The sequence below is a fragment of the Rhinatrema bivittatum genome, chromosome 7, assembly GCF_901001135.1.
Source record: "Rhinatrema bivittatum chromosome 7, aRhiBiv1.1, whole genome shotgun sequence".
Classification (NCBI taxonomy): domain Eukaryota; kingdom Metazoa; phylum Chordata; class Amphibia; order Gymnophiona; family Rhinatrematidae; genus Rhinatrema; species Rhinatrema bivittatum.
The window spans coordinates 304554741-304575439 of record NC_042621.1 but is presented as its reverse complement, the minus strand read 5'-3'; the positions used below and the strand labels follow the sequence as shown (position 1 = coordinate 304575439).

At 48.2% G+C, this 20699-nt stretch overlaps 1 protein-coding gene across 3 annotated transcripts in view; it reads left to right on the top strand.

Annotated features, from left to right (window-relative positions):
- EIF3A (eukaryotic translation initiation factor 3 subunit A) overlaps positions 1-20699 on the top strand; it is a 197926-nt gene that overhangs the window by 98750 nt on the left and 78477 nt on the right. For all 3 annotated transcript variants that reach the window (XM_029610506.1, XM_029610505.1, XM_029610504.1), the window contains exon 17: positions 11599-11780. In XM_029610506.1, coding sequence (XP_029466366.1) covers positions 11599-11780 — 182 coding nt within the window. The remainder of the gene's footprint in view (positions 1-11598; positions 11781-20699) is intronic.

The window sequence follows — 20699 nt, the reverse complement described above, 5'->3', positions numbered from 1 at the left end:
CAGCAGGATGTTAGTCCTCACGAAACCCGCCCTCCGCCCCGCGGTGTTGGGTTCGTATCGTTTTCTTCTTTTATTTTTTGGCACTTCCTGTAGCTTTAAACAAGATTGAGGGGGACCCCTGCTGGCTGCAGGGTTAGTGCCATGCTGGGCATGCCCAGTCGGGGCCAGTCAAAGTTCTGGAAACTTTGACAGAGGTTTTCTGTGATTGGGCTCCATCCTGTGATGTCACCCATATGTGAGGACTAAAATCCTGCTGTCCTGTGAGAACACATGTTACAGGTAAGCAACATTTGCTATCTGCAGATCCTGGGCTCCATGGCATAGACGTTGGAGTTAATACCGTGGGCCTTCGCTCACATGCGGCCATTGCAGAGAGCGCTGCTGTCTCGATGCAACCCGGTGTCTGAGCAGAACCAGCTGCCATTATTGTCAAAGCAGGCCAGGTTCAGCCTGGAGTGGTGGTTGTCGGAGACCAACTTACAGAAGGGAATGCCCCTCGAAGTCCCTGATTGGGTGGTCTTGTCAACAGATGCGAGCCTCCAGGGCTGGGGAGTAGTGTGCCTGGATCATGCGGCCCAGGGTACCTGTTCCTCGACGGATTGGTCCTGGTCCATCAATCGCCTCGAAACGAGAGCTGTCCTCAGGGCATTGGTAGCGTTTCAGCCTCTGATGCAGGGGAGAATGGTTTGCTTCTTCTCAAACGTCACTATGGTGGCTTACCTCAACCACCACGGAGGAACTAAGAGCCCGGCTATAGTGTGGGAGGCTCATCTCCTGTTTGCTTGGGCCAAGTGTAATCTGGAAGGAATCGCAGACTCTCAAATAGCGGGCGTAGACAACATACAGGCAGACTTCCTCAGCCGTCAACAGCTAGATCCCGGGGAGTGGGAACTGTCATGGGAGGCCTGGAATCACATCTGTGCCAGATGGGGGGGGTTTCCCCAGGTGGACCTCATGGCGACACGAGCCAACTCGAAGACTACTCAGTTCTTTAGTCACAAGAAAGAGGTCAGGTCGGTAGGACTGGACGCCCTAGTCTGCGAGTGGCTGACCGGAATTCTCCTGTACGCTTTTCCTCCTTGCCCCCTCATCGGTCGGGTTCTGCAGCGCATAGAGGAACATCCCGGACCAGTGGTCCTGGTGGCTCCGGAGTGGCCACGGTGTCCCTGGTTTGCAGATCTCATTCAGTTAAGTGCTAAATCAGCTTAAAGGCATTGTCCCAATGACACTAAGGTACCATACCAAATTTAGTAGAAACAAATTTAAGTTTATTATTGCATATCAATAAGCAATGCAGGTACCTTCGGGAGGAACAGAGTCGCAGTTCTCACTGTAGAGAAGCACTACTGTGTGTCTCACTGTCAGTGAGTGCTGGTTTTTTATAGGTAAAACATACAATAATCCCTAATAGGGATCCATGAGAGCACCACGCATTGTTTCTTGTGTCAAAACAAGACAAATTAAACCTGTTACTCTGATCCCCCTCCCAAATTGAGGCCCACGTGCCTGATCATGTAAACTTTCTGTTAGTCCTTTGTCCTGTCAGGTTTTTATCCTTAGGGAGGTTCCAAGACTCTGGTTTTGCTGGTACCAATTAGTGAAAACAGCCTGTGAGATTCTAACCTTTTCCTTCTGCTTTTCTGTGACCCCCATGATTTTCTATCATAAGTTTTTGACATCTCCTGCTGCAGTCCAGATGTCTCCTGTAGTTTCTCCAAATCAGGGTCAAGAGGGCTTTTAAGGTTCCCGTGGCCAGAACTGCAAGCAGGCCAAGGGAGCAAAGGATTCTGGGTGAGCCATAGTCTCCATGTTGGTTTCAAACTCAGGCACACATATATCAAGTTGGCAACGGGTCCGTTGCTCCTGGCCCATCTTTTAGGTCTCATATCAAGGACCCATCTTTTTGGATTGGGAGGATTGCTTCTCTTGCGGCTTGGCTTTTGAAAGGCGGCGGTTACGCCTGAAGGGTTATTCGGAACAGTTGATTTCTACTCTCCTCCAGGCTAGACGCCCTTCGACTTCAATGGCATACGTCAGGGTGTGGAAAGTGTTTGAGGCCTGGTGTGATCAATAAGGCATAATACCGCTTTTGGTGACCATACCTCGTATTTTGGCCTTTCTGCAGCAGGGCTTGTCAAAAGGCTTGGCTTATAATTCCCTCCGGGTTCAGGTTTCCACCCTAGGGTGTCTCGGGGGCTGGATAGGCGGCAAGCCCTTGGCCAGCCATCCGGATGTTGTCTGCTTCCTGAAAGAGGTAAAGCATCTTTGCCCTCCAGTTCGTAAGTTGTGTCTGGACTGGAATCTTAATCTGGTTTTACAGGCGCTTTGTGATCTGCCCTTTGAACCGCTGGGACGGTTTTCCCTAAAAGACCTTACTTTGAAGACTGTTTTCCTGGTGGCCATTTGCTCTGCCAGATGGATTTCGAAATTACAGGCTCTTTCCTGTCGGGATTCCTACGCATCTCTACTGACAAGGTGTCCTTGCGTACGGTGCCTTCCTTTTTGCCCAGAGTGATATCTGCCTTCCATGTGAATCAATCCATGGAGTTGCCCGGTTTCCCTGACTGATCTTGAGATTCTTCTTCGGGGAGAGATCTTCATCTCTTGTATGTTCGCCGGATACTTGTACGTTATTTGAAAGGTGAGAAGGCATCCAAGGTCTCCTTGGCTCATTGGATGAAGGAGACCATTTGTTTGGCCTACTGGTTTGAAAGTGCATTCTTCAAGAGCGCAAGCGGCTTCCTGGGCGGAGTGTCAGTTGGTATCTGGAAAGAAATATGAGTGAGATAATCAAATTTGCAGATGACACAAAATTGTTCAGAGTAGTTAAATCACAAGCAGATTGTGATAAATTGCAGGAAGACCTTGTGAGACTGGAAAATTGGGCATCCAAATGGCAGATGAAATTTAATGTGGATAAGTGCAAGGTGATGCATATAGTGAAAAATAACCCATGCTATAATTACACAATGTTGGGTTCCATATTAGGTGCTACAACCCAAGAAAGAGATCTAGGCGTCATAGTGGATAACACATTGAAATCGTCGGTTCAGTGTGCTGCGGCAGTCAAAAAAGCAAACAGAATGTTGGGAATTATTAGAAAGGGAATGGTGAATAAAACGGAAAATGTCATAATGCCTCTGTATTGCTCCATGGTGAGACTGCACCTTGAATACTGTGTACAATTGTGGTCGCCGCATCTCAAAAAAGATATAATTGCGATCAGAGAAAGTTCTTTTTCACTCAACGCACAATTAAACTCTGGAATTTGTTGCCAGAGGATGTGGTTAGTGCAGTTAGTATAGCTGTGTTTAAAAAATGTTTGGATAAGTTCTTGGAGGAGAACCTACTATTAAGTTCACTTAGAGAATAGCCACTGCCATTAGCAATGGTAACATGGAATAGACTTAGTTTTTGGGTACTTGCCAGGTTCTTATGGCCTGGATTGGCCACTGTTGGAAACAGGATGCTGGGTTTGATGGACCCTTAGTCTGACCCAGTATGGCATTTTCTTATGTTTTTATGTTCTCCTGCAAAAATATGTAGGGCCGCAGTCTGGTCAACTATGCATACCTTTACAAGACATCACCATCTAGATGTATGGGCATCGGAGAGCGCAGTTTTGGGAGAAAGCGTTCTGAGAGCGGGTCTTTCGGTTTCCTGCCCGGTGTAATGTGGCTTTGGTACATTCCACTGATCTGGACTGATCTGGGTATGTCCAGGAAAGGAAAATTGGGACTTACCTGCTAATTTTCGTTCCTGTAATACCACAGATCAGTCCAGAGGCCCACCCTTATAAAACTGCAGAAAGACTGATTTGCCTGTTAGCCGCTGTACATAAGTCTGTAAGGGATCATTCCTTTTGCAATTTGTATATTATGGCCTAAGGTCCAGAGCTGGGGTTTCCAGGTTCGGGGATATCAAACCCTTGAGGTTTTTTTCTTGTTCGCCCTTAGTAGGGTTAAATGTTTTTCTGTTGTATCTTAGCTTGGGTGTTAATACTGAGGAGCTGCAGGTGGCACACTTGGTTATATAGCAGTGCCTCAAAGTTTTGTTCTCTGCCTCCATCTGCTGGTGGGAGTGCATAACCCATTGGTCTGGACTGGTCTGTGGTATTACAGGAACGAAAATTAGCAGGTAAGATCCAATTTTCCTGTAAGTGTTCCCTCTGTGATCATTAATAGGGCGAGTGTTTAGGCGCATCGAGAAGCATCCAGGCCAGGTGGTAATGGTGGTGCCGGGGAGGCTGCTGTGTCTATGATTCGCAGATTTGGTTCAGCATGCAATTGACAAGTCCCTAAGATTGGCTCATTTGCAGGGGCTATTAAGGCAAGGTCCTATTTTCTTGGATCGGACAGATCACCTTTGTCTCATGACTTGACTTTTGAGAGCTGGCGCTTGTGACAAAAAGGATACTCTGAGCCCGTGATTGTCAAGGGCTTAGTTTACAATTCTTTGCAGGTTCAGATGGCAGGCTTGGTGTGTCTCAGAGGTATACTCCAGGGAAAAAGTCATTGGCCTCACATCTGGATGCTGGGAGGTTTTTGAAGGGGGTCGAGCATCTGTGGCTGCCGGTACATAGATTGGCTCAGGCATGGAGTTTAAACTCTGTCTTGTGGGTGCTTTGTGGGCCTCTGTTTTGAGTTGTTGAGGAAGAAGTCGTTAAAAGGAAAATTAGTTTCTTACCTGATAATTTTCGTTCCTGTAGTACCAAGGATCAGTCCAGGACACCTGGGTTGTGACTCCGCACCAGTAGATGGAGACAGACTAAAACTTGTGGGCGGAGCCATATAAGCCCCTGTGCCAGTCACAGCCCCTCAGTCATACGTAATGTCAAAGTAGAAACCCAAAAGGGCAACCATAGCTAACTAACAAAACTTGCCATTTAATCGGAAACAATTCCAACCCCTGCGGGAACCGGACTCCCCAACCGGGAGAGCGAACAAGCGGTGAGCGCAAGGAAACAACGATGAGCAGACTCTCCGTCAGCGGGCGGGATCCTGGACTGATCCTTGGTACTACAGGAACGAAAATTATCAGGTAAGAAATTAATTTTCCTTTCCCTGTACGTACCAGGATCAGTCCAGGACACCTGGGATGTACCAGAGCCAACTTACCAAGGGTGGGAAGCAGAGAGTCCTGCTCGGAGAACCCCTCTCCAAACCCTCCGACCTCAGCGGCCTGAACATCCAGACGGTAATGTCTGACGAAGGCATGCAACGACTGCCAGGTAGCCGCCCTACAATCTCTTGGGGAGACACCTGAGAAGACTCCGCCCAGGACGCAGCGTGAGACCTTGTCGAATGAGCCCGAAGACCCACCGGCGGAGTCTTTCCCCGTACAAAGTACACTGAGCCTATGGCCTCTTAGAGCCAACGGGCGATCGTCGTGCGAGACGCTGCAGCCCCTTTCTTGGGACCAGAAAGGAGGACAAACAGATGATCCGTTATCTGAAAAGGATTAGTGACCTCCAGATAGCGAAGGAGGGACCTCCTCACATCCAGCTTTCTTAAGTCTCTCGTCTTCGGATCCGACGACTCCCCGACCGCGAAAACGGGAAGTTCAACGGATTGATTCAAATGAAAAGCCGAGACGACCTTCGGAAGAAAGAAGGGACAGTGCGCAAGGAAACGCCTGTGGCGGAGAGTCGCAAGGACGGCTCCTTACATGACCACGCCTGCAATTCCGAGATACGGCGTGCCGAAGAAATCGCCACCAGAAACACGGTCTTCAACATGAGATCCTTGACAGTAGAGCGCTGCAAAAGGCTCAAACGGTGCCAAACATAAGGCAGAAAGAACCCAATTAAGATTCCAAGCCGGACAGGAAGGACGCAAGGGAGGACGGAGATGCTGAGCCCCCTTCAGGAGACGGACTATATCTGGGTGAAGAGCCAGAGGGGATCCCCCCGACCTTCCCCCGCAAACAACCAAGTGCCGCCACTTGGACTCGTAGGGAACTGCACGCCAAGCCTCTGGCCAGTCCCACCTGGAGGAAAGCCAGAATATCAGAGACCGCAGCGGCGGTGGGATCCAAACCTCGCTTCATACACCAATCCTCAAAAACCCACCCAGACCCTGACATAAGCCAGGGACGGAGACTGCTACCGGGACCTCAGCAGCGTAGCAATAACCGCGTCCGAGTAAACTTTGCTCTTTAACCGATTCCTCTCAAGAGCATGCCGCGAGACAAAAGTGATCCGCATCCTCCAAACAGACGGGGCCCTGATGAAGCAGCCCCGCGAAGCCGTGGAGACGAAGGGGAGCCCCCACCGACAACTGAATGAGGTCTGCGAACCATGGACGGCGTGGCCACTCCGGTGCCACCATGATCACGTTGGATGGGTGCAATTCTACGCGCCGCAGGATCTTGCCGATCAGTGGCCACGGGGGAAACACGTACAGCAGCACATCCGTCGGCCAAGGGAGCACCAGCGCATCGACGCCCTCTGCTCCCCGCTCTCGACGCCGACTGTAAAAAAAAACCGCGGAACCTTCGCGTTGTGCCACGTGGCCATCAGATTCAAGTGGGGAACTCCCCACGTCCTGCAGAGGAGCAGAAACGCCTCGTCCGCCAGTTCCCACTCTCCGGGATCTAGACGATGCCTGCTGAGGAATCCGCCTGCATGTTGTCGACCCCGGCAATGTGAGACGCTGCTATGCTGCTGAGATGTTGTTCCGACCAGGCCATCAAAATTCTCACCTCTTCCGCCACCAGTGGACTTCTCGTCCCTCCTTGACGATTGATGTAGGCCACGGTGGTTGCGTTGTCTGACAGTACTCGGACCGCCTGTCCCCGCACCAAGGGTATGAAGGCTTGGAGAGCCAGACAGACCGCTCTGGTCTCGAGGCGGTTGATGGACCATTGAGCTTGCGATGCTGACCAACGACCTTGCACCGACTTCCCTAGGCAAACTGCTCCCCAGCCGGAGAGACTGGCATCCGTGGCCACCACCGTCCAGACGGGAACGAGAAGGGATACGCCACAGGACAGATGACTTGGATCCAGCCACCAAAGAAGACTGGATCTCGCCGGACCCACAAGCGGGAGCGGTAGGTAGAAATCCTCCGAAACTGGTGTCCAACGGGACAGCAAAGAAGACTGCAATGGCCGCAGGTGAGCGAACGCCCAGGGTACCAACGCGAGCGTTGAAGCCATAGACCCCAGCACCGTCAGGTAATCGCAGACTCGTGGACGGCGAAGAGACAACAGACGCCGCACCTGAGATTGCAGTTTGCATATCCGATCTTGAGAGAGGATTACCCTGCCCCGTTTCGTGTCGAATAAGGCCCCCAGATATTCCAAGGACTGAGTGGGAGCCAAATAACTTTTGTTGTAATTGACCGCCCAGCCTAGGGACTGCAAGAGCTGGAGGACCCTGTCCACCGCCCGTCGACACTGACTCTCTGACTTCGCCCGAATCAGCCAAACGTCTAGGTAAGGAAGAACCAGAAGACCTTCCTGTCGCAGTGCGCCGCCACTACCACCATCACCTTCGTGAATGTTCGAGGCGCCGTTGCAAGATCAAAAAGGAAGCGCCCGAAATTGGTAGTGCCTCCCCAGAACGCAGAACCTCAGAAACTGCTGGCACGATGGCTGAATGCCCACGTGAAGGTACGCCTCCGTGAGATCCAGAGGAGCCAGAAATTCGCCCGGACGCACCGAAGCGATAACTGACCGAATCGATTCCATTTCGAAGTGGGGAACACGAAGACATCTGTTTACCCCTTTGAGGTCCAGAATTGGCCTTGAAGTGCCGTCCTTCTTGGGAACTACGAAGTAAATGGAGTAACGGCCCGAGCCGCGCCGATCGGCAGGGACGGGGGATATGGCCCCCAAGCTTTCCAGCCGACGGAAGGTGTCCAACATCGCTGCCCTCTTCCTGGGGCCTTGCAGGGCGAGACCAGGAACTCGTCCGCTGGGATGCGAGCAAAATCCAACTCGTAGCCGTGTCTTATCACGTCGAGGACCCACTGGCCTGACGTCACCCTGGTCCACTCCTCGAAATATAAAGTTAACCGTGCCCCTACATATGGAACGGCGTGCCGCAGGCGCGACGAGAGGTGGACCGGCCGGAGTTCAATGCGAGGGCTTGGACCCCGCACCCGACGGGGCCCCGCCTTGCTCCCCGAAACGTTTCCCACGAAAGGACTGCTGCCATGAGTGTTCCGGGAAGAAGATGGTCTATACGAAGAGCCGGCAGATCTTTGAGGGTGCGATTTCCTGGGCCCCCGGAACCGGGCACTGGCCGGAAAGGAGGGCCGTGCCCTGGCCCTATCCTCGGGCAGCTTGAATGCCCTGTTCTCCCCCAGAGAAACCATCAAATCACCCAACTCCTTGAAAGGTAACGAACCCAGGTGGGCTTTGGAAGAGCCATCCACTGCCCAGTTGCGTAGCTACAGGAGACGGTGCGCCGAAACTGCGGCTACTATGCACCTAGCAGAGGTGCGCAGCAGGTTGTGGAGGGCGTCAGCTCCATAAGCTATTGCCGCCTCCACTCTATCAGCCGGAGACGCCTCCTCCGCCAACAGGCCTGCATTCGCCTGAAGGACCTGGGCCCAGCGTAAACTAGTGCGCATGGCAAAGTTAGTGCAGATTGTTGCCCGCACCCCTAGGGCGGATACCTCAAATATCTTCTTGAGCTGCACTACGAGCTTCCTGTCTTGTATATCCCGAAGGGCCGTCGCCCCCGTGACCGGGATAGTGGGCCTCTTCGTCACCGCGGAGACCGCTGAATCCACCTTTGGAAGTTGCAGAAGCTCCAGCGCCTCCTCCGGGAGCGGGTAGAGCTTATCCATGGCCTTGCTGACTTTCAATCCCAATTCCGGGGTATCCCAGTCGCACTGGATCCATATTGGCCTCCTGGCGGACCACCACTGGTGAAACCTCTATCCCCAGGTCCTGGAGAATGGCCGGGATGAATGGCGACAGTTCCTCTCTGCGGAACAGACGGACTACCTTGGGGTCATCCCCGTCCGCTGCTTGGGTACCTGTTCCCGCGCCGGGCTGGGCGGAGCCATCCGCCCCCGTCTCCTCAGCCCCCCTCGGGGGCTCCTCGAGACCATCAGTGTCCGCCGTGGAGGAATCTTCTGGATCTGACTCCTGAGGTACGCTCCGGGGAAGCCGTTTCCCTCGCGCTGGCTCCTGGGCGAGCATCGCGGTCTTTTTCGCCTTGCGCTTACTCGGTGGGGCCTGGTTGGAGCCCTCCCCAGAGCCCCCCCCTCGGGAGCGCTTGCTGCGCTTGTACTTAATTACCTTGCGCAGCAAGCCCGCGAAATCCTCAGAAAAACGACCCGGATTCGGAAGAATCGGCGTCGGAATCCCCCCAGGGCCGAAGCCCCTCCTCGGCGCCCCCTCCCGCCGCGCCCCGCTGCGGGGATAACGCGGGAGGGAGAGCCGAATCGCCTGCCGCAGTCCGCGAGAATTCTTTGCCGGTGGCCAAAATGGCCGCCGCTCCCGCGCTGAGCGGGAAAATGTCCTGAGGCCTATTTACTGGGCCTACCCCTCGCGGCGGCGAACGCGCGATCCGGGCCCGAGCCCCCCACGATGCCCCGGACGTTGCTTCACCGTCCTGGATGCAGGCAGAGCAGAGGCCCTCCCTGGAAAAACGCGCGCGCGCGCCGACTCGCAGGCCTTGTCTGAAGAACAGTGCGGCAAGCCGGCGACCGCGGGAAGTAAAAAAAAACTGAGGCGCGTCAAAATTAAAGAAAAAAACTAATTCGGCGACCTCCCTCTTGCCTGCGGCGCCCCCCTGCGCGAAAACGACGGAGCAGCGACGCCGAAGCAACGGAGAGCCGGCCGCAACAAAATAAAAACAGAAAACTTTTTTTTTTTTTTAAACGCTGACGCCGCTGTCCCGGGTCCTGGAGCCCTAGTCCTGCAGGGGTGAGTGAACCGGGCTCCCCGGTGTCACCCCTGACGCTGCCACTAGACCAGCCGGGTCCTCGACCCTGGCAGCGGCCTCAACCGGGGGAGGGTAGTCCCCTCAGGACCTCTCAACCCCCCTGGGAGGCAGGGCACCCGAGACTAAGGGATTAAAAGAAAACCCCAATTTGGTATATAAACAACTATGCCTAACAAAAAACCTAGCCCAAAAAATTCAAACCTGACTAACACCAACACCAGAATCAGGTCAGGCAGGGCTGTGACTGGACCTGCACCATCTACTGGAGACAGAGTAAGACTGAGGGGCTGTGACTGGCACAGGGGCTTATATGGCTCCGCCCACAAGTTTTAGTCTGTCTCCATCTACTGGTGCGGAGTCACAACCCAGGTGTCCTGGACTGATCCTGGTACGTACAGGGAAAGACCTCATGCTGAAAGTGATATTTTTGGTGGCGATTTGTTCGTTCAGAAGGATCTCTGAGCTGCAGGCTTTGTCCCTTAGGGAGCCATTTCTGAAAATTTTGGACAACGGGGTGACACACTAACCCCCTAAATTTACTTGGAATTCCAGACCCCACCATATACCCAGTAACCTAACCTGAGAGGTAATGTGTACGGGGAAATCTATGATTGCCATCCCAAAATCACTGTACCCCTGGGCAGTACCACCTATTTCACCACATCCTCTCCAACAAGTAGCACTCGCTTCAGGAAACAATTTTGAGTAATAAGAGTAGGATATTCTTCTGATACTGCTCTGTGGCCACAAGATGTTGCTCTCAGTACAGTGCTTACCTCTTCCTGCTCCCGGAGGTTAGGTCTATGTAGGCCCAAGTCCTGGGTTCTTGTTCAGCAGCGTTCTAGTTAGGTGGGTAGTTTTCTGTTTGAAATCTGCTTAGAGCTATGATAAAATGTAAGTCTTTACCACAAAAGCAAATCCCTTAAGTGCTTTTCTTCATTTTATTTCTAATTGTTGTAATGGAACATAAACCATCTGAGTTTTTGCTGCACATCTGTCTCTTGATTCCCTGTACGTACCAGGATTAGTCCAGGACACCTGGGTTGTGACTCCGCACCAGTAGATGGAGACAGAGCGCGTCCTGGACTGATCCTTGGTACTACAGGAACGAAAATTATCAGGTAAGAAACTAATTTTCCTTTCTCTTCTGAATAATTAGCATATCTAGCAGGTCCCTGTAGGCAGGCATGGAAAAATATTTAGAAATTTTGCGTGCTGGCCAAATATTTTTAGGAGTTAGGGAAATTGATTTTTTTTTTCATTTGGCTATTTTGCATTTTGTCTAGGTTTTTGAATGTATTTTTACATTTTTTAGTGGGGTTTTTTTTTTTTGCTTTCCTTTGCTGCACTCTTCTTCTTCATGCAGGGACTCTTCCTTCCTTTCTCAATCCCTGCTTTTGAGAACTTCCTCCCTTCCCCTCTCTGTTGTATCCAAGTACTTCCACCCTACATCTTCTCCCTTTCCAGGCGCTCTCCTATCCATTTCAGCTCTTCCTTTGGCCGCATCCGGAAGGTCTGGCACCCATGATTTTTCCAGCCCTATGTAGGGTTGAGATCTGTTTCATTTTATTTATTTTTTTTAAACGAGAAACATACTTAACTGAAAGATGAATATTTTACATTGATTCCAGTTCTTGCCGTCTGCGGCATAGAAAGTTGAGTTTAGCTGAGACCAGAGTTGTGTGTTCCTGCAGAGCGGGAAGAACAGGAACGCGTTGAGAATGAAAAGCGGGAGTCGGAAGAGCGAGAATACCAAGAGCGCATCAAGAAGCTGGAAGAACAGGAGAGGAAGAAGCGGCAGCGGGAGCTGGAGATAGAGGAGCGGGAGCGTCGGAAGGAGGAGGAGAGGAGGGGCGGTGAGGACTCGCTCAGGAAGGTAAAGGTCCTCGATCTGTCTGACAAGGGGGTGGATGTGGATTACTATTCCCCAGCGGTCCTCTTCGGCTTTAACCCTGGCTCATTTTCTGAGGCGATCAAAATCAAATTGTCTAATTTTATTTGATTTACATTTGTTATTTCTTAAAAATTACTTGTATACTGCTTTGTGCAATAATCAAAGCCGTTCACAGTTAGAAAACAGACATAAAATAGGTAAATGTGTATACGTGGACTCCACTCATTAATGTGCATTTGTTGCCTAATCTTTATTTGATTTATATTCCACTTTTCAAAGCAGATTGCATTCAGGTACTGTAGGTAGTTTGTGTTCTAAGAGGGTAAAATTGACTTGCCCAAAGTCATAAGGAGTGGCAGTGGGATTTGAAGCCTGGCTTCCCACTGCTCTAACCACTTTTCTAGTAACAGCTCAGAGCGGCGCATGGTAAAAGTACGGGTCCTATCATGGGATTCATAGAAATATATAGCATAATGCAATGACATTGGGATAGGTGTGTTTTTAATAAATGCTTTATTTTTGAGAGCTACGGGGAAATAGATTAAATTCTACGGTTGCTGGTCTTCATCCCTTTCCCTCCCCATGCTTTTTCTCCCCAACACAAAGCTCTTCTCTGTTTCCCACCTTCTCCTAAGCCCTGTGGCTGTGCCTGATTCCTGCCTTTTACAACTGTAAAAAATAAAAAAAAAAGCTGAAGAGGGTAAGGGAGGAGGTGATGGTGTCTCTTCAGGTGCAGGGGAAGTGCTCAGTAACTTGCAGTTCCTGTGGATGGCGCTGTCGGGTACAGGGAGGAGGAAGCCAGGGGAGTGGGCGGGGTTGTCTGCAGAGGCCGCTCCTGCGGCGGGAGCGGCTCAGAGCAGACGCCGGCCTGGACCTTGGAGCAGGCTGGAGTTCCAAGAGGAGCAGCTCCTTTCTAACATGGAGTATTTGCCTGTGCAAACAGCAGAGATGAATTTTCGTTTAAATTGCATTCGATATGTTTTTTGTTTTGTGTCGCATGCTTTTATGAGTGTTCCCCATGTTCGTCGCCTAGAATATTTGACCAGGCAATTTATGATTAAACATTGTTTGTAAAGACGGTATAGAAATACTTTTAAATTAAATAAATAATAAATATAGATTTGCGATAAAGATGGAACGGGATTCCTTCCTCGTCCCATGGAGCCTGTGAAGTGTTTGCATCGGACCCTTTCTCTTCTGCGGGACCCCCTCCCGGAGGGGATTCCTTCTGGGAATCCAGAAGTAGAGGAGGATTGGGAGAGGAGAAAATCCTGCACTTCTGGATCGCTCATTTGTGATTCTGCAAGTTAGCAATTTCTTTAGCAGACTTTTTGAAATGTAGTAGCTATTGTGGGAAATTTGCATACTTTTACATTTATTTGCATATTAATGTAGATTATTTAACTTTATAAAATAGCCCTGTTGAGAAATTTCTGTGTCCGGTTAATTTATGTGGTTCTTCCTTAGAGGAAAAGTGCTGGTAGTTTTTTTCTGGAGGGAAGGGGAAGTGATCTGGAAATGGGGAGAAGATATCTCAAGAGGGAAATGTGAAGGGATCCAGGGATGGAGGAGGAGGACAGACACACAGAGGGAGGAGTAATCCCCTCATATTCATACCCCACACCCCTCAGTCCTCTGCCTCTGTCTCCAAACACTCCCCCTCCAGTCTCATTCAGAGAAACACAGCTCCTCCCACCCTCTCATTCACTAATCCCCCTGCATGTGCAAGCCCTCCAACACCCCCACTACCCTTCAGCTCGCTCCTCGCTCTTACTTTTACATCAACCCTGTACCTCACACTCCCTCTCCTTCCTGCTCCCTCACCTTACCACCCCTCGCTCTCTTACTTTTACATCAACCCTGCACCTCATACTCCCTCTCCTCCCATCATCCCTGCACCTCTCCCTCCTGCTCCATCACCTTACCACCCCTCGCTCTCTTACTTTTACATCAACCCTGCACCTCATACTCCCTCTCCCCACCACCCCTCAGGATCCCCTCACTCCCTCTCCTCAGGTCATCCCTGCACCTCTCCCTCACCTTACCACCCCTCGCTCTCTTACTTTTACATCATCCCTGCACCTCTCCCTCCTGCTCCCTCACCTTACCACCCCTCGCTCTCTTACTTTTACATCATCCCTGCACCTCACATTCCCTCTCTCCACCATCCCTCAGATCCCCTCACTCCCTGTACTCCTTCTCCCCCCACAACTGAAAAAGAGAGAGATGCACTGGGTTTTCTTTTTTTTCTGCAGGCTGAGCTTTTAATTCCTTTCTGTAGATCATCAATAGTTATAAAAAGGAAATTGGAGGGAAGCTAATTATAATTTAACACCACCTACTGGTTTACGGTGTGTTGTATCCCAGATCTGTTTAAAGCTGCGTTCTTTGGATTCTTTTCTGATAGTAAAAAATAAGGTTGCAGTTTTTGAAAATTGTTTATTTTTAATTCACCCCTAATGAGGGGTATAGTCCCACAGCGTTTAAGAAAAGGTATTGTGCGTCGGATTCAGAAAGATTTAACGATTTCCTCTGAAGATCTGAGCAATTATCATCCTATTTCAAATGTATATACCAATTTGATGATTACCTGGTTGAAAATATTTATGGTAAAGAGCGATTTGGTTTCTGTAAAAATCATGGAAGTGAAACCTTATAATCCCAGCTGGATGAGTAGAAGAAATCTGGCATGCTAGTGCTTCCGTCAATATGGTAATGCCATAGGTCAGGGGTCGGGAACCCATGGCTCGCGAGCCAGATATGGCTCTTTTGAGGGCTGCATCTGGCTCGCAGACACGTGTCGCCATACTTCGCGGTTCCCCGCTGACCCAGCTGCTCCCCGGTCCTCCGCCGCCCGGGCTTAAAATGCTGTCAGCCCGGGCGGAACGCGGCAGGACAGCTGGAGTCAGCGGCACCGGCGTGCTCTCTTCTCCTCCCCCCGCGGCCCGGAAGAGGAAGTGGAGAGCATCGGGTGCCTGCGCGGGAAGAAGAGACCACACTAGCGTGGTCTCTTCTTCCGCGCAGGCACCCGATGCTCACCACTTCCTCTTCCGGGCCGCGGGGGGGGGGGGGAGGGGAAGAGAGTACGCCGACTGGAGTCATCCGGGTGCCTGCGCGGGAGTCATCGGGTGTCAGCCGGGTGCCAGCGCTGGAGTCATCGGGTGCCTGCGCGGGTCTTCCCGCGCAGGCACCCGATGCTCTCCACTTCCTCTTCCGGGCCGCGGGAAGAAGAGAGCACGCCGGTGCTCTCTTCTTCCCGCGGCCCGGAAGAGGAAGTGGAGAGCATCGGGTGCCTGCGCGGGAAGAAGACTGCAGCGCGGCTCGGAGGAAAATGAAAATCTTCAACCGCGGCCGATGGGACTCCGCCTTCGCCTCCGCGAGGGCTGAAAATGAAGGAGGTTAGCGTTGGGAGGTGGCTGCTGCTGCCGCGAGTTCCCGGGGGGGGGGGGGGGGGAGAGAGAGAGTGAATGAGCGAGCAAGCATGTGTGTTTGAGATCCTGTGTGTGTGAGTGAGAGATTGCATGTATGTGAATGATTGAGAGCCTGTATATGTGAAAGAGAGTATGTCTGTGATTGAGATCCTGCCTGTGAGAGAGAGAGCATGAATGTAAGTTTACCATTGGGAACCTGTATGTGTAAGTTTGTAATTGAAAACCTGTTTGTTTGAAAGAGTATGTGTGTATGATTGAGATCCTTTGTGTGTGTGAGAGAGATCATGTGTATGTATGATTAAGAGCCTGTGTGTATAAGTAAGAGAGAGATCATGTGTGTCTGTGTCTGATTGACAGCTGGTTTAGGTGATGGAGCATGTGAGTATGTGATTGAGAGCCTGTGTTTAAATGAGAGAGAGAGACCATGTGTGTCTGTGTGTGATTGAGAGCTGATTTAGGTGAGGGAGCATGTGAGTATGTGATTGAGAGCCTGTGTGTAAATGAGAGAAAGAGAGGACATGTTTGTAAGCATGTGAATGAGAGTCTGTGTGTGAGAGAAAAAGACAGCATGTATTTATGTGATTGAAAGCCTGTGTGTGTGTAAGCGTGAAAAGATAGACAGCATGTGTGTAAATGTGTAATTAAGAGCCTATATAAGTGAGAGAGAAAAAACATGTGTATATGTGAGTGACTGAGAGCATGTGTGTATAGGTGTGTCATTGAGAGCCAGTGTGAGAGAGAGCGCTGGTATGTGACTGAGAGAGGAGAAAGTTCCAAGCAAACCACCCCACCTCCTGCTAATTCAGAACAATCTCAGGACACCTGGATATCAAACGTTCCCAGGTATGCAGAGCAAAAAAATTTTTGTATCCTTATTATTTTTCATTACTGGATCTTTGTGTCTGCTATTTTGAAATATTTTGTTGGTATCTGGAAATGTTTTATATGAGTTTTTAATTATTGGATATTCCACTCATCAGCTGTTTCGAAATATGTTCTTTTTGTTAGTACAGTTTTACTGCTGATGATTTTATATTTCTTGATTTGTTTTATAAGGATGGGTGATGTTTCTTTTTTCCTTTGTTACACTGCATACAGAGACTCTGGCTTGTTGCAGTTTCCAATTCAGTTTTTGTCTGCATGCTTCTTGTTATGCGTTTTGGTCTCTTTATTCTATGTTAGGTGAGGGACAGCACGTGATTCAGGTGAGGTTTTCTGCTGGCGTGTAGTTTCTGTGTAGGACTCTATAGCAGCCTGACTTGGTCCGTTTTCCTAATAGGAGATGTATTGGTGTCTTAAGGCCTGGTGTAATATTTTCAGAGACTTATTGTACTTTAAAAGTGTGATCTTACATAAAATGCACACATTTACTTGTATTTAGTTTTAAACATATTGTATGGCTCTCATGGAATTACATTTTAAAATATGTGGCGTTTATGGCTCTCTCAGCCAAAAAGGTTCCTGACCCCTGCCATAGGTTGTATCGGGATAGGTTTGGGTCCTTTCCGATGAATAGGATCTGCTTTTTAATGTGTATTAACAATTAACCGATCTGGGGCTTATCTACAAAATGTATGTGGACATTGTGCAATTTTTTTTATATAAGAAGTGAGATTCCAGGAGAAGTTCTTCTGCAATAGTTTAATTTTTATTTTAAACAAATTCAGAATTGGCTAAATAGAAATGGGCTGTTTCTTAATAGTGGAAAGGCATCTTTACTTTGGATTGGTAAGATTCCTTTGGGAATGTCGGTCAATATTTTGGCGGCTGGTGTTAATTTAAAGAGACAGCACATAGTTTAGGGGCAATCCGATCCTAAGCTCTATTTAAAAGAACAGGTTAGTAAAGTGGCTGTTAGGAATTTTAGTAATGTTTTGCCTGTAGATGATTTTAAGCTGCTTGTGCATGCGGTAGTACCGAGTCACTTGGAGTACTGTAACGCTGTTTGCGTAGGTTTGCCAGCTTATTTAGTGAAAGTATTGCAGCTTGTTCACAGTGCTGCAGTTAGGAGGGAAAAGTTTGCTGCCTTTTATGAGACCACTTCATTGGGTGCCAATCTCACAGAGGATACAGTTCAAATTTTGTTTTAATTTATAAAGCCATTTATATGGGGGTCACATTTCTTAGCGGGAAAATTGCACAAATGCTTTTTCGTGGGCCGTCTTTTCATGAATTCTGTCTTCAGTTGACTAGAGCCAGAGCTTTCTCATTTATTGGATCAATGCTTTGGAGTTTGAGTTAAGAAAGATACAGGATTTAGTTTCTGTAAACAAATACAAATTTGCAGGTTTGCTACTTTAAGAGTACAAATGTTAGTATGCTGGTCATGCTCTTTACACTGTTAATTTTAGATGTTTTATAGTTTATATTTTATCTTAAATTTGTTTTAAATGTAATTTTTGATGTAATATTTTCTTAATGCTTTTTATGTATTTTTATGTACTTGTGTATTTTGCTGTCTACTTTGGGGGGGGGAGGGGAATTGGATTCAGATACTAACCAACAAGGGCCCCCGACTTTTATGGACTGGGGTACTGATAAGATTGGGGGTAACCTGCACGGACTGGCGGCTTTAGTAAGCATGGGGATTTCTACCCTTAATGTCTTTTTTTTTTAAATTCTTTATTGCTTTCAATAATTTATACAATAAACAACTCACATTGAAAATATCTTAAATGTCGAAGTTGAACATAAATCAAATAACATTAGCTTCAATCAACTTTATACTCTATATCAACTACTTTCATTTAAGAAACCCAAAGAAATATAGTAGACTCTTCATCATGTTGAACGGTATACAGGAATAAGAACTAAGTCAATGAACATATACATCTATCTATGACCTAATTTCATTTTGCCGGTCATTGATCATGAGGAGATCCTTGAGACCCTGTGGATCATGGAATACATAGGTCTTCCCTTCCATTTTAATAACACACTTACAAGGATATTTTAATGTAAATTTCCCCCCTTTATCTAGTACCATTTTCCTACATTGTAGGAAATGCCTTCTGCGAATCTGAGTATTTTTTATGAGATCTGGAAAAACCCACACCTTTTGACCATAGAATGTATTAAGTCTATTACGAAAAAAGAACCTCATTACGTTGTCCCTATCTGTAGCAAAAGCAAATTGCACTAATAAAGTTTCCCTTGTTTTTATATCAATTTCCTCCTGTGATTTTTGTAGGAGGTCTGATAATTCTATGGAATTATCCCCAATTTCTATCCCTTTACCATTCTTTGTTAGATGTTCTACATCAGATTCTTTTTTTTTTTTTACACCTAAGTAAAAAGCTTTAACAATTACTGGCATACATTTTTCAGGAACCTTTAAAACTTGACTTAAGTGGGCCCTAAACAACTCAATGGGATCTGTTTTTCTTATCACTGGGAAATTATTAATTCTTAAATTTAAAGATCTTACTGTATTTTTTAAAATTTCTAATCTTTTATCTATTTCATTCTCCTTAACTATCTGATGACATTGGATTTTTTCAATCTGAAGTACCCTTTTATCCAGTATATTTACATCTTCTCTTTGTTTTCCCAATTCTGTTTGTTGTACTAATGAATTAGAGGTTTTTATAACTACTTCCGTCAGTTTACTTATTGAGGCATCTAATTTTTCCATATAATTCCATAAACTCTCCAATGTCACATTTACAGGTTTTTTTGGTAAACTGTCCATTTTAATTATCACTTCAATATTATCTTTATTACTGCTAGTAGGGTCAATATTTCTTGGTGTACTAGATTCTCTCGGAGTAGGGGTGAAATTTTCCAGCATTCCTGTCAAGATTACATCCTGTTTCAGTTCTTTGGGGGACGACTTTTCACTTCCTTTTTCCAATTCCACTCGAGAATCCACAGAGCTCACATTTTCCTCTGATAAACCACTCGGGTTTACTGGGGAGAACCCCCCCTCTTTCCCAGGTGGTGATGGAGGAGCCAGCGCCCCTGGGCTCAATGATATTTCAGTAACCAGGGAGGAGGCACTCCGTTCCAGTGCTAATCCCCCAGCGGCTAGCCCTAATGGGGTATTCTGTGGGTCCAACCATTCCAACACTGTTTTTTGTCCTAAATCAACTACAGCCACATCACTAGAAGGCTTTAATTTTGCCTTCCTTTTAGTGTGTGGCATTTTAAAAAGGGGCAGAAAAACTAATCCAAATCAAAACTTGTGTTGCAATGGTTCAATGTATATCTAAATTGAAGAGTCCACTTATGAGGCCATGAGGAGATTTAAGATTGATTTCAGTCCTACCTGAGGGTGTCTGTCGTATCGGGTATCTTTTATCCCGTAGACAATCAAAAAGGTATAAGAAAAAACAGGAAATTTCTAAGATAGCAGATGTGGCGAAATCCCGGCGAAGCCCTGCTCGACCGCGCGCCCCTTCAGCCGCGCGCCGCAGTAAGTTCTCTTAAATAGCTTGACTTCTGGGTTTGCCCCTGGTACACGCCCCTCCGGCATCCTCGGCACAGGAAAATAGCAGCTGAAGATGAATTCAGGCTCCATAGGGGCAAGAATCTCTTACCCCCGGGCTTGGTCAGCTGCAACAAGGTAATTGTCCCTTCTCCTCACAACCTCCTTAATCAATAACTCTTGATGCAACTGCAGCATTGCTCTCCACTTTGATTGCGGGGGGAGGGTGGTAAAGGGAATTGGATTCAGATGATAATCATTATGGGCCCTGATATGTAGACAGAAGGGGAAAAGCACAGGACTGCTTCTTTGGCCAAGTCCATAAGCAAAGCACGTCAAGCAGCACTACCTGAAACTTTCAAGAAGGCTCATCATCCAATAAAAATGTTGCTAGCAGTACATTTCTATGGGTTACCATAAGGCTTGGGGATAACTGCACGGAGCGGCAGATACTACTCTTAAGAGAAACATGGGATAACCTGCACAGAGTTGGAGTTACTATCAGAAGAAGTTTGCTGGGCAGACTCGATGGACCATTTGGTCCTTTTCTGCCATCATTACTGTGTTTGTCATATTTCTGGGAACAGCCTGTAGCTTGGGGTTCACCCATCTGTGAGGACTACCATCCTGCTTGTCCTAGGGGAAAACAGAGTTGCTTACCTGTAACAGGTGTTCTCCTAGGACAGCAGGATGTTAGTCCTCAGGAAACCCACTCGCCTCCCTGTGGAGGAGTTCTGCGTTTTGTTTTATTTTTTCGCTCGTGAATTCTGTTACGAGACTGAAGGGGGGACCCCACATGGATGCGCGGATAGTGCCATGCTCAGTGTGCCAGTCAAAGTTCGACATGCTGGGCTCCATCTGATGATGTCATCCATCTGAGGACTAACATCCTGCTGTCCTAGAACACCTGTTACAGGTAAGCAACTCTGCTTTATAGTCCACTGAGCCACCAATCTCAGCGGGTTACAGCTTACATACAAAGTCAATATAATATACAAGTTTGTCAAAGTGTAACAAAAAAATAATCAGTATTATCCACCAGTT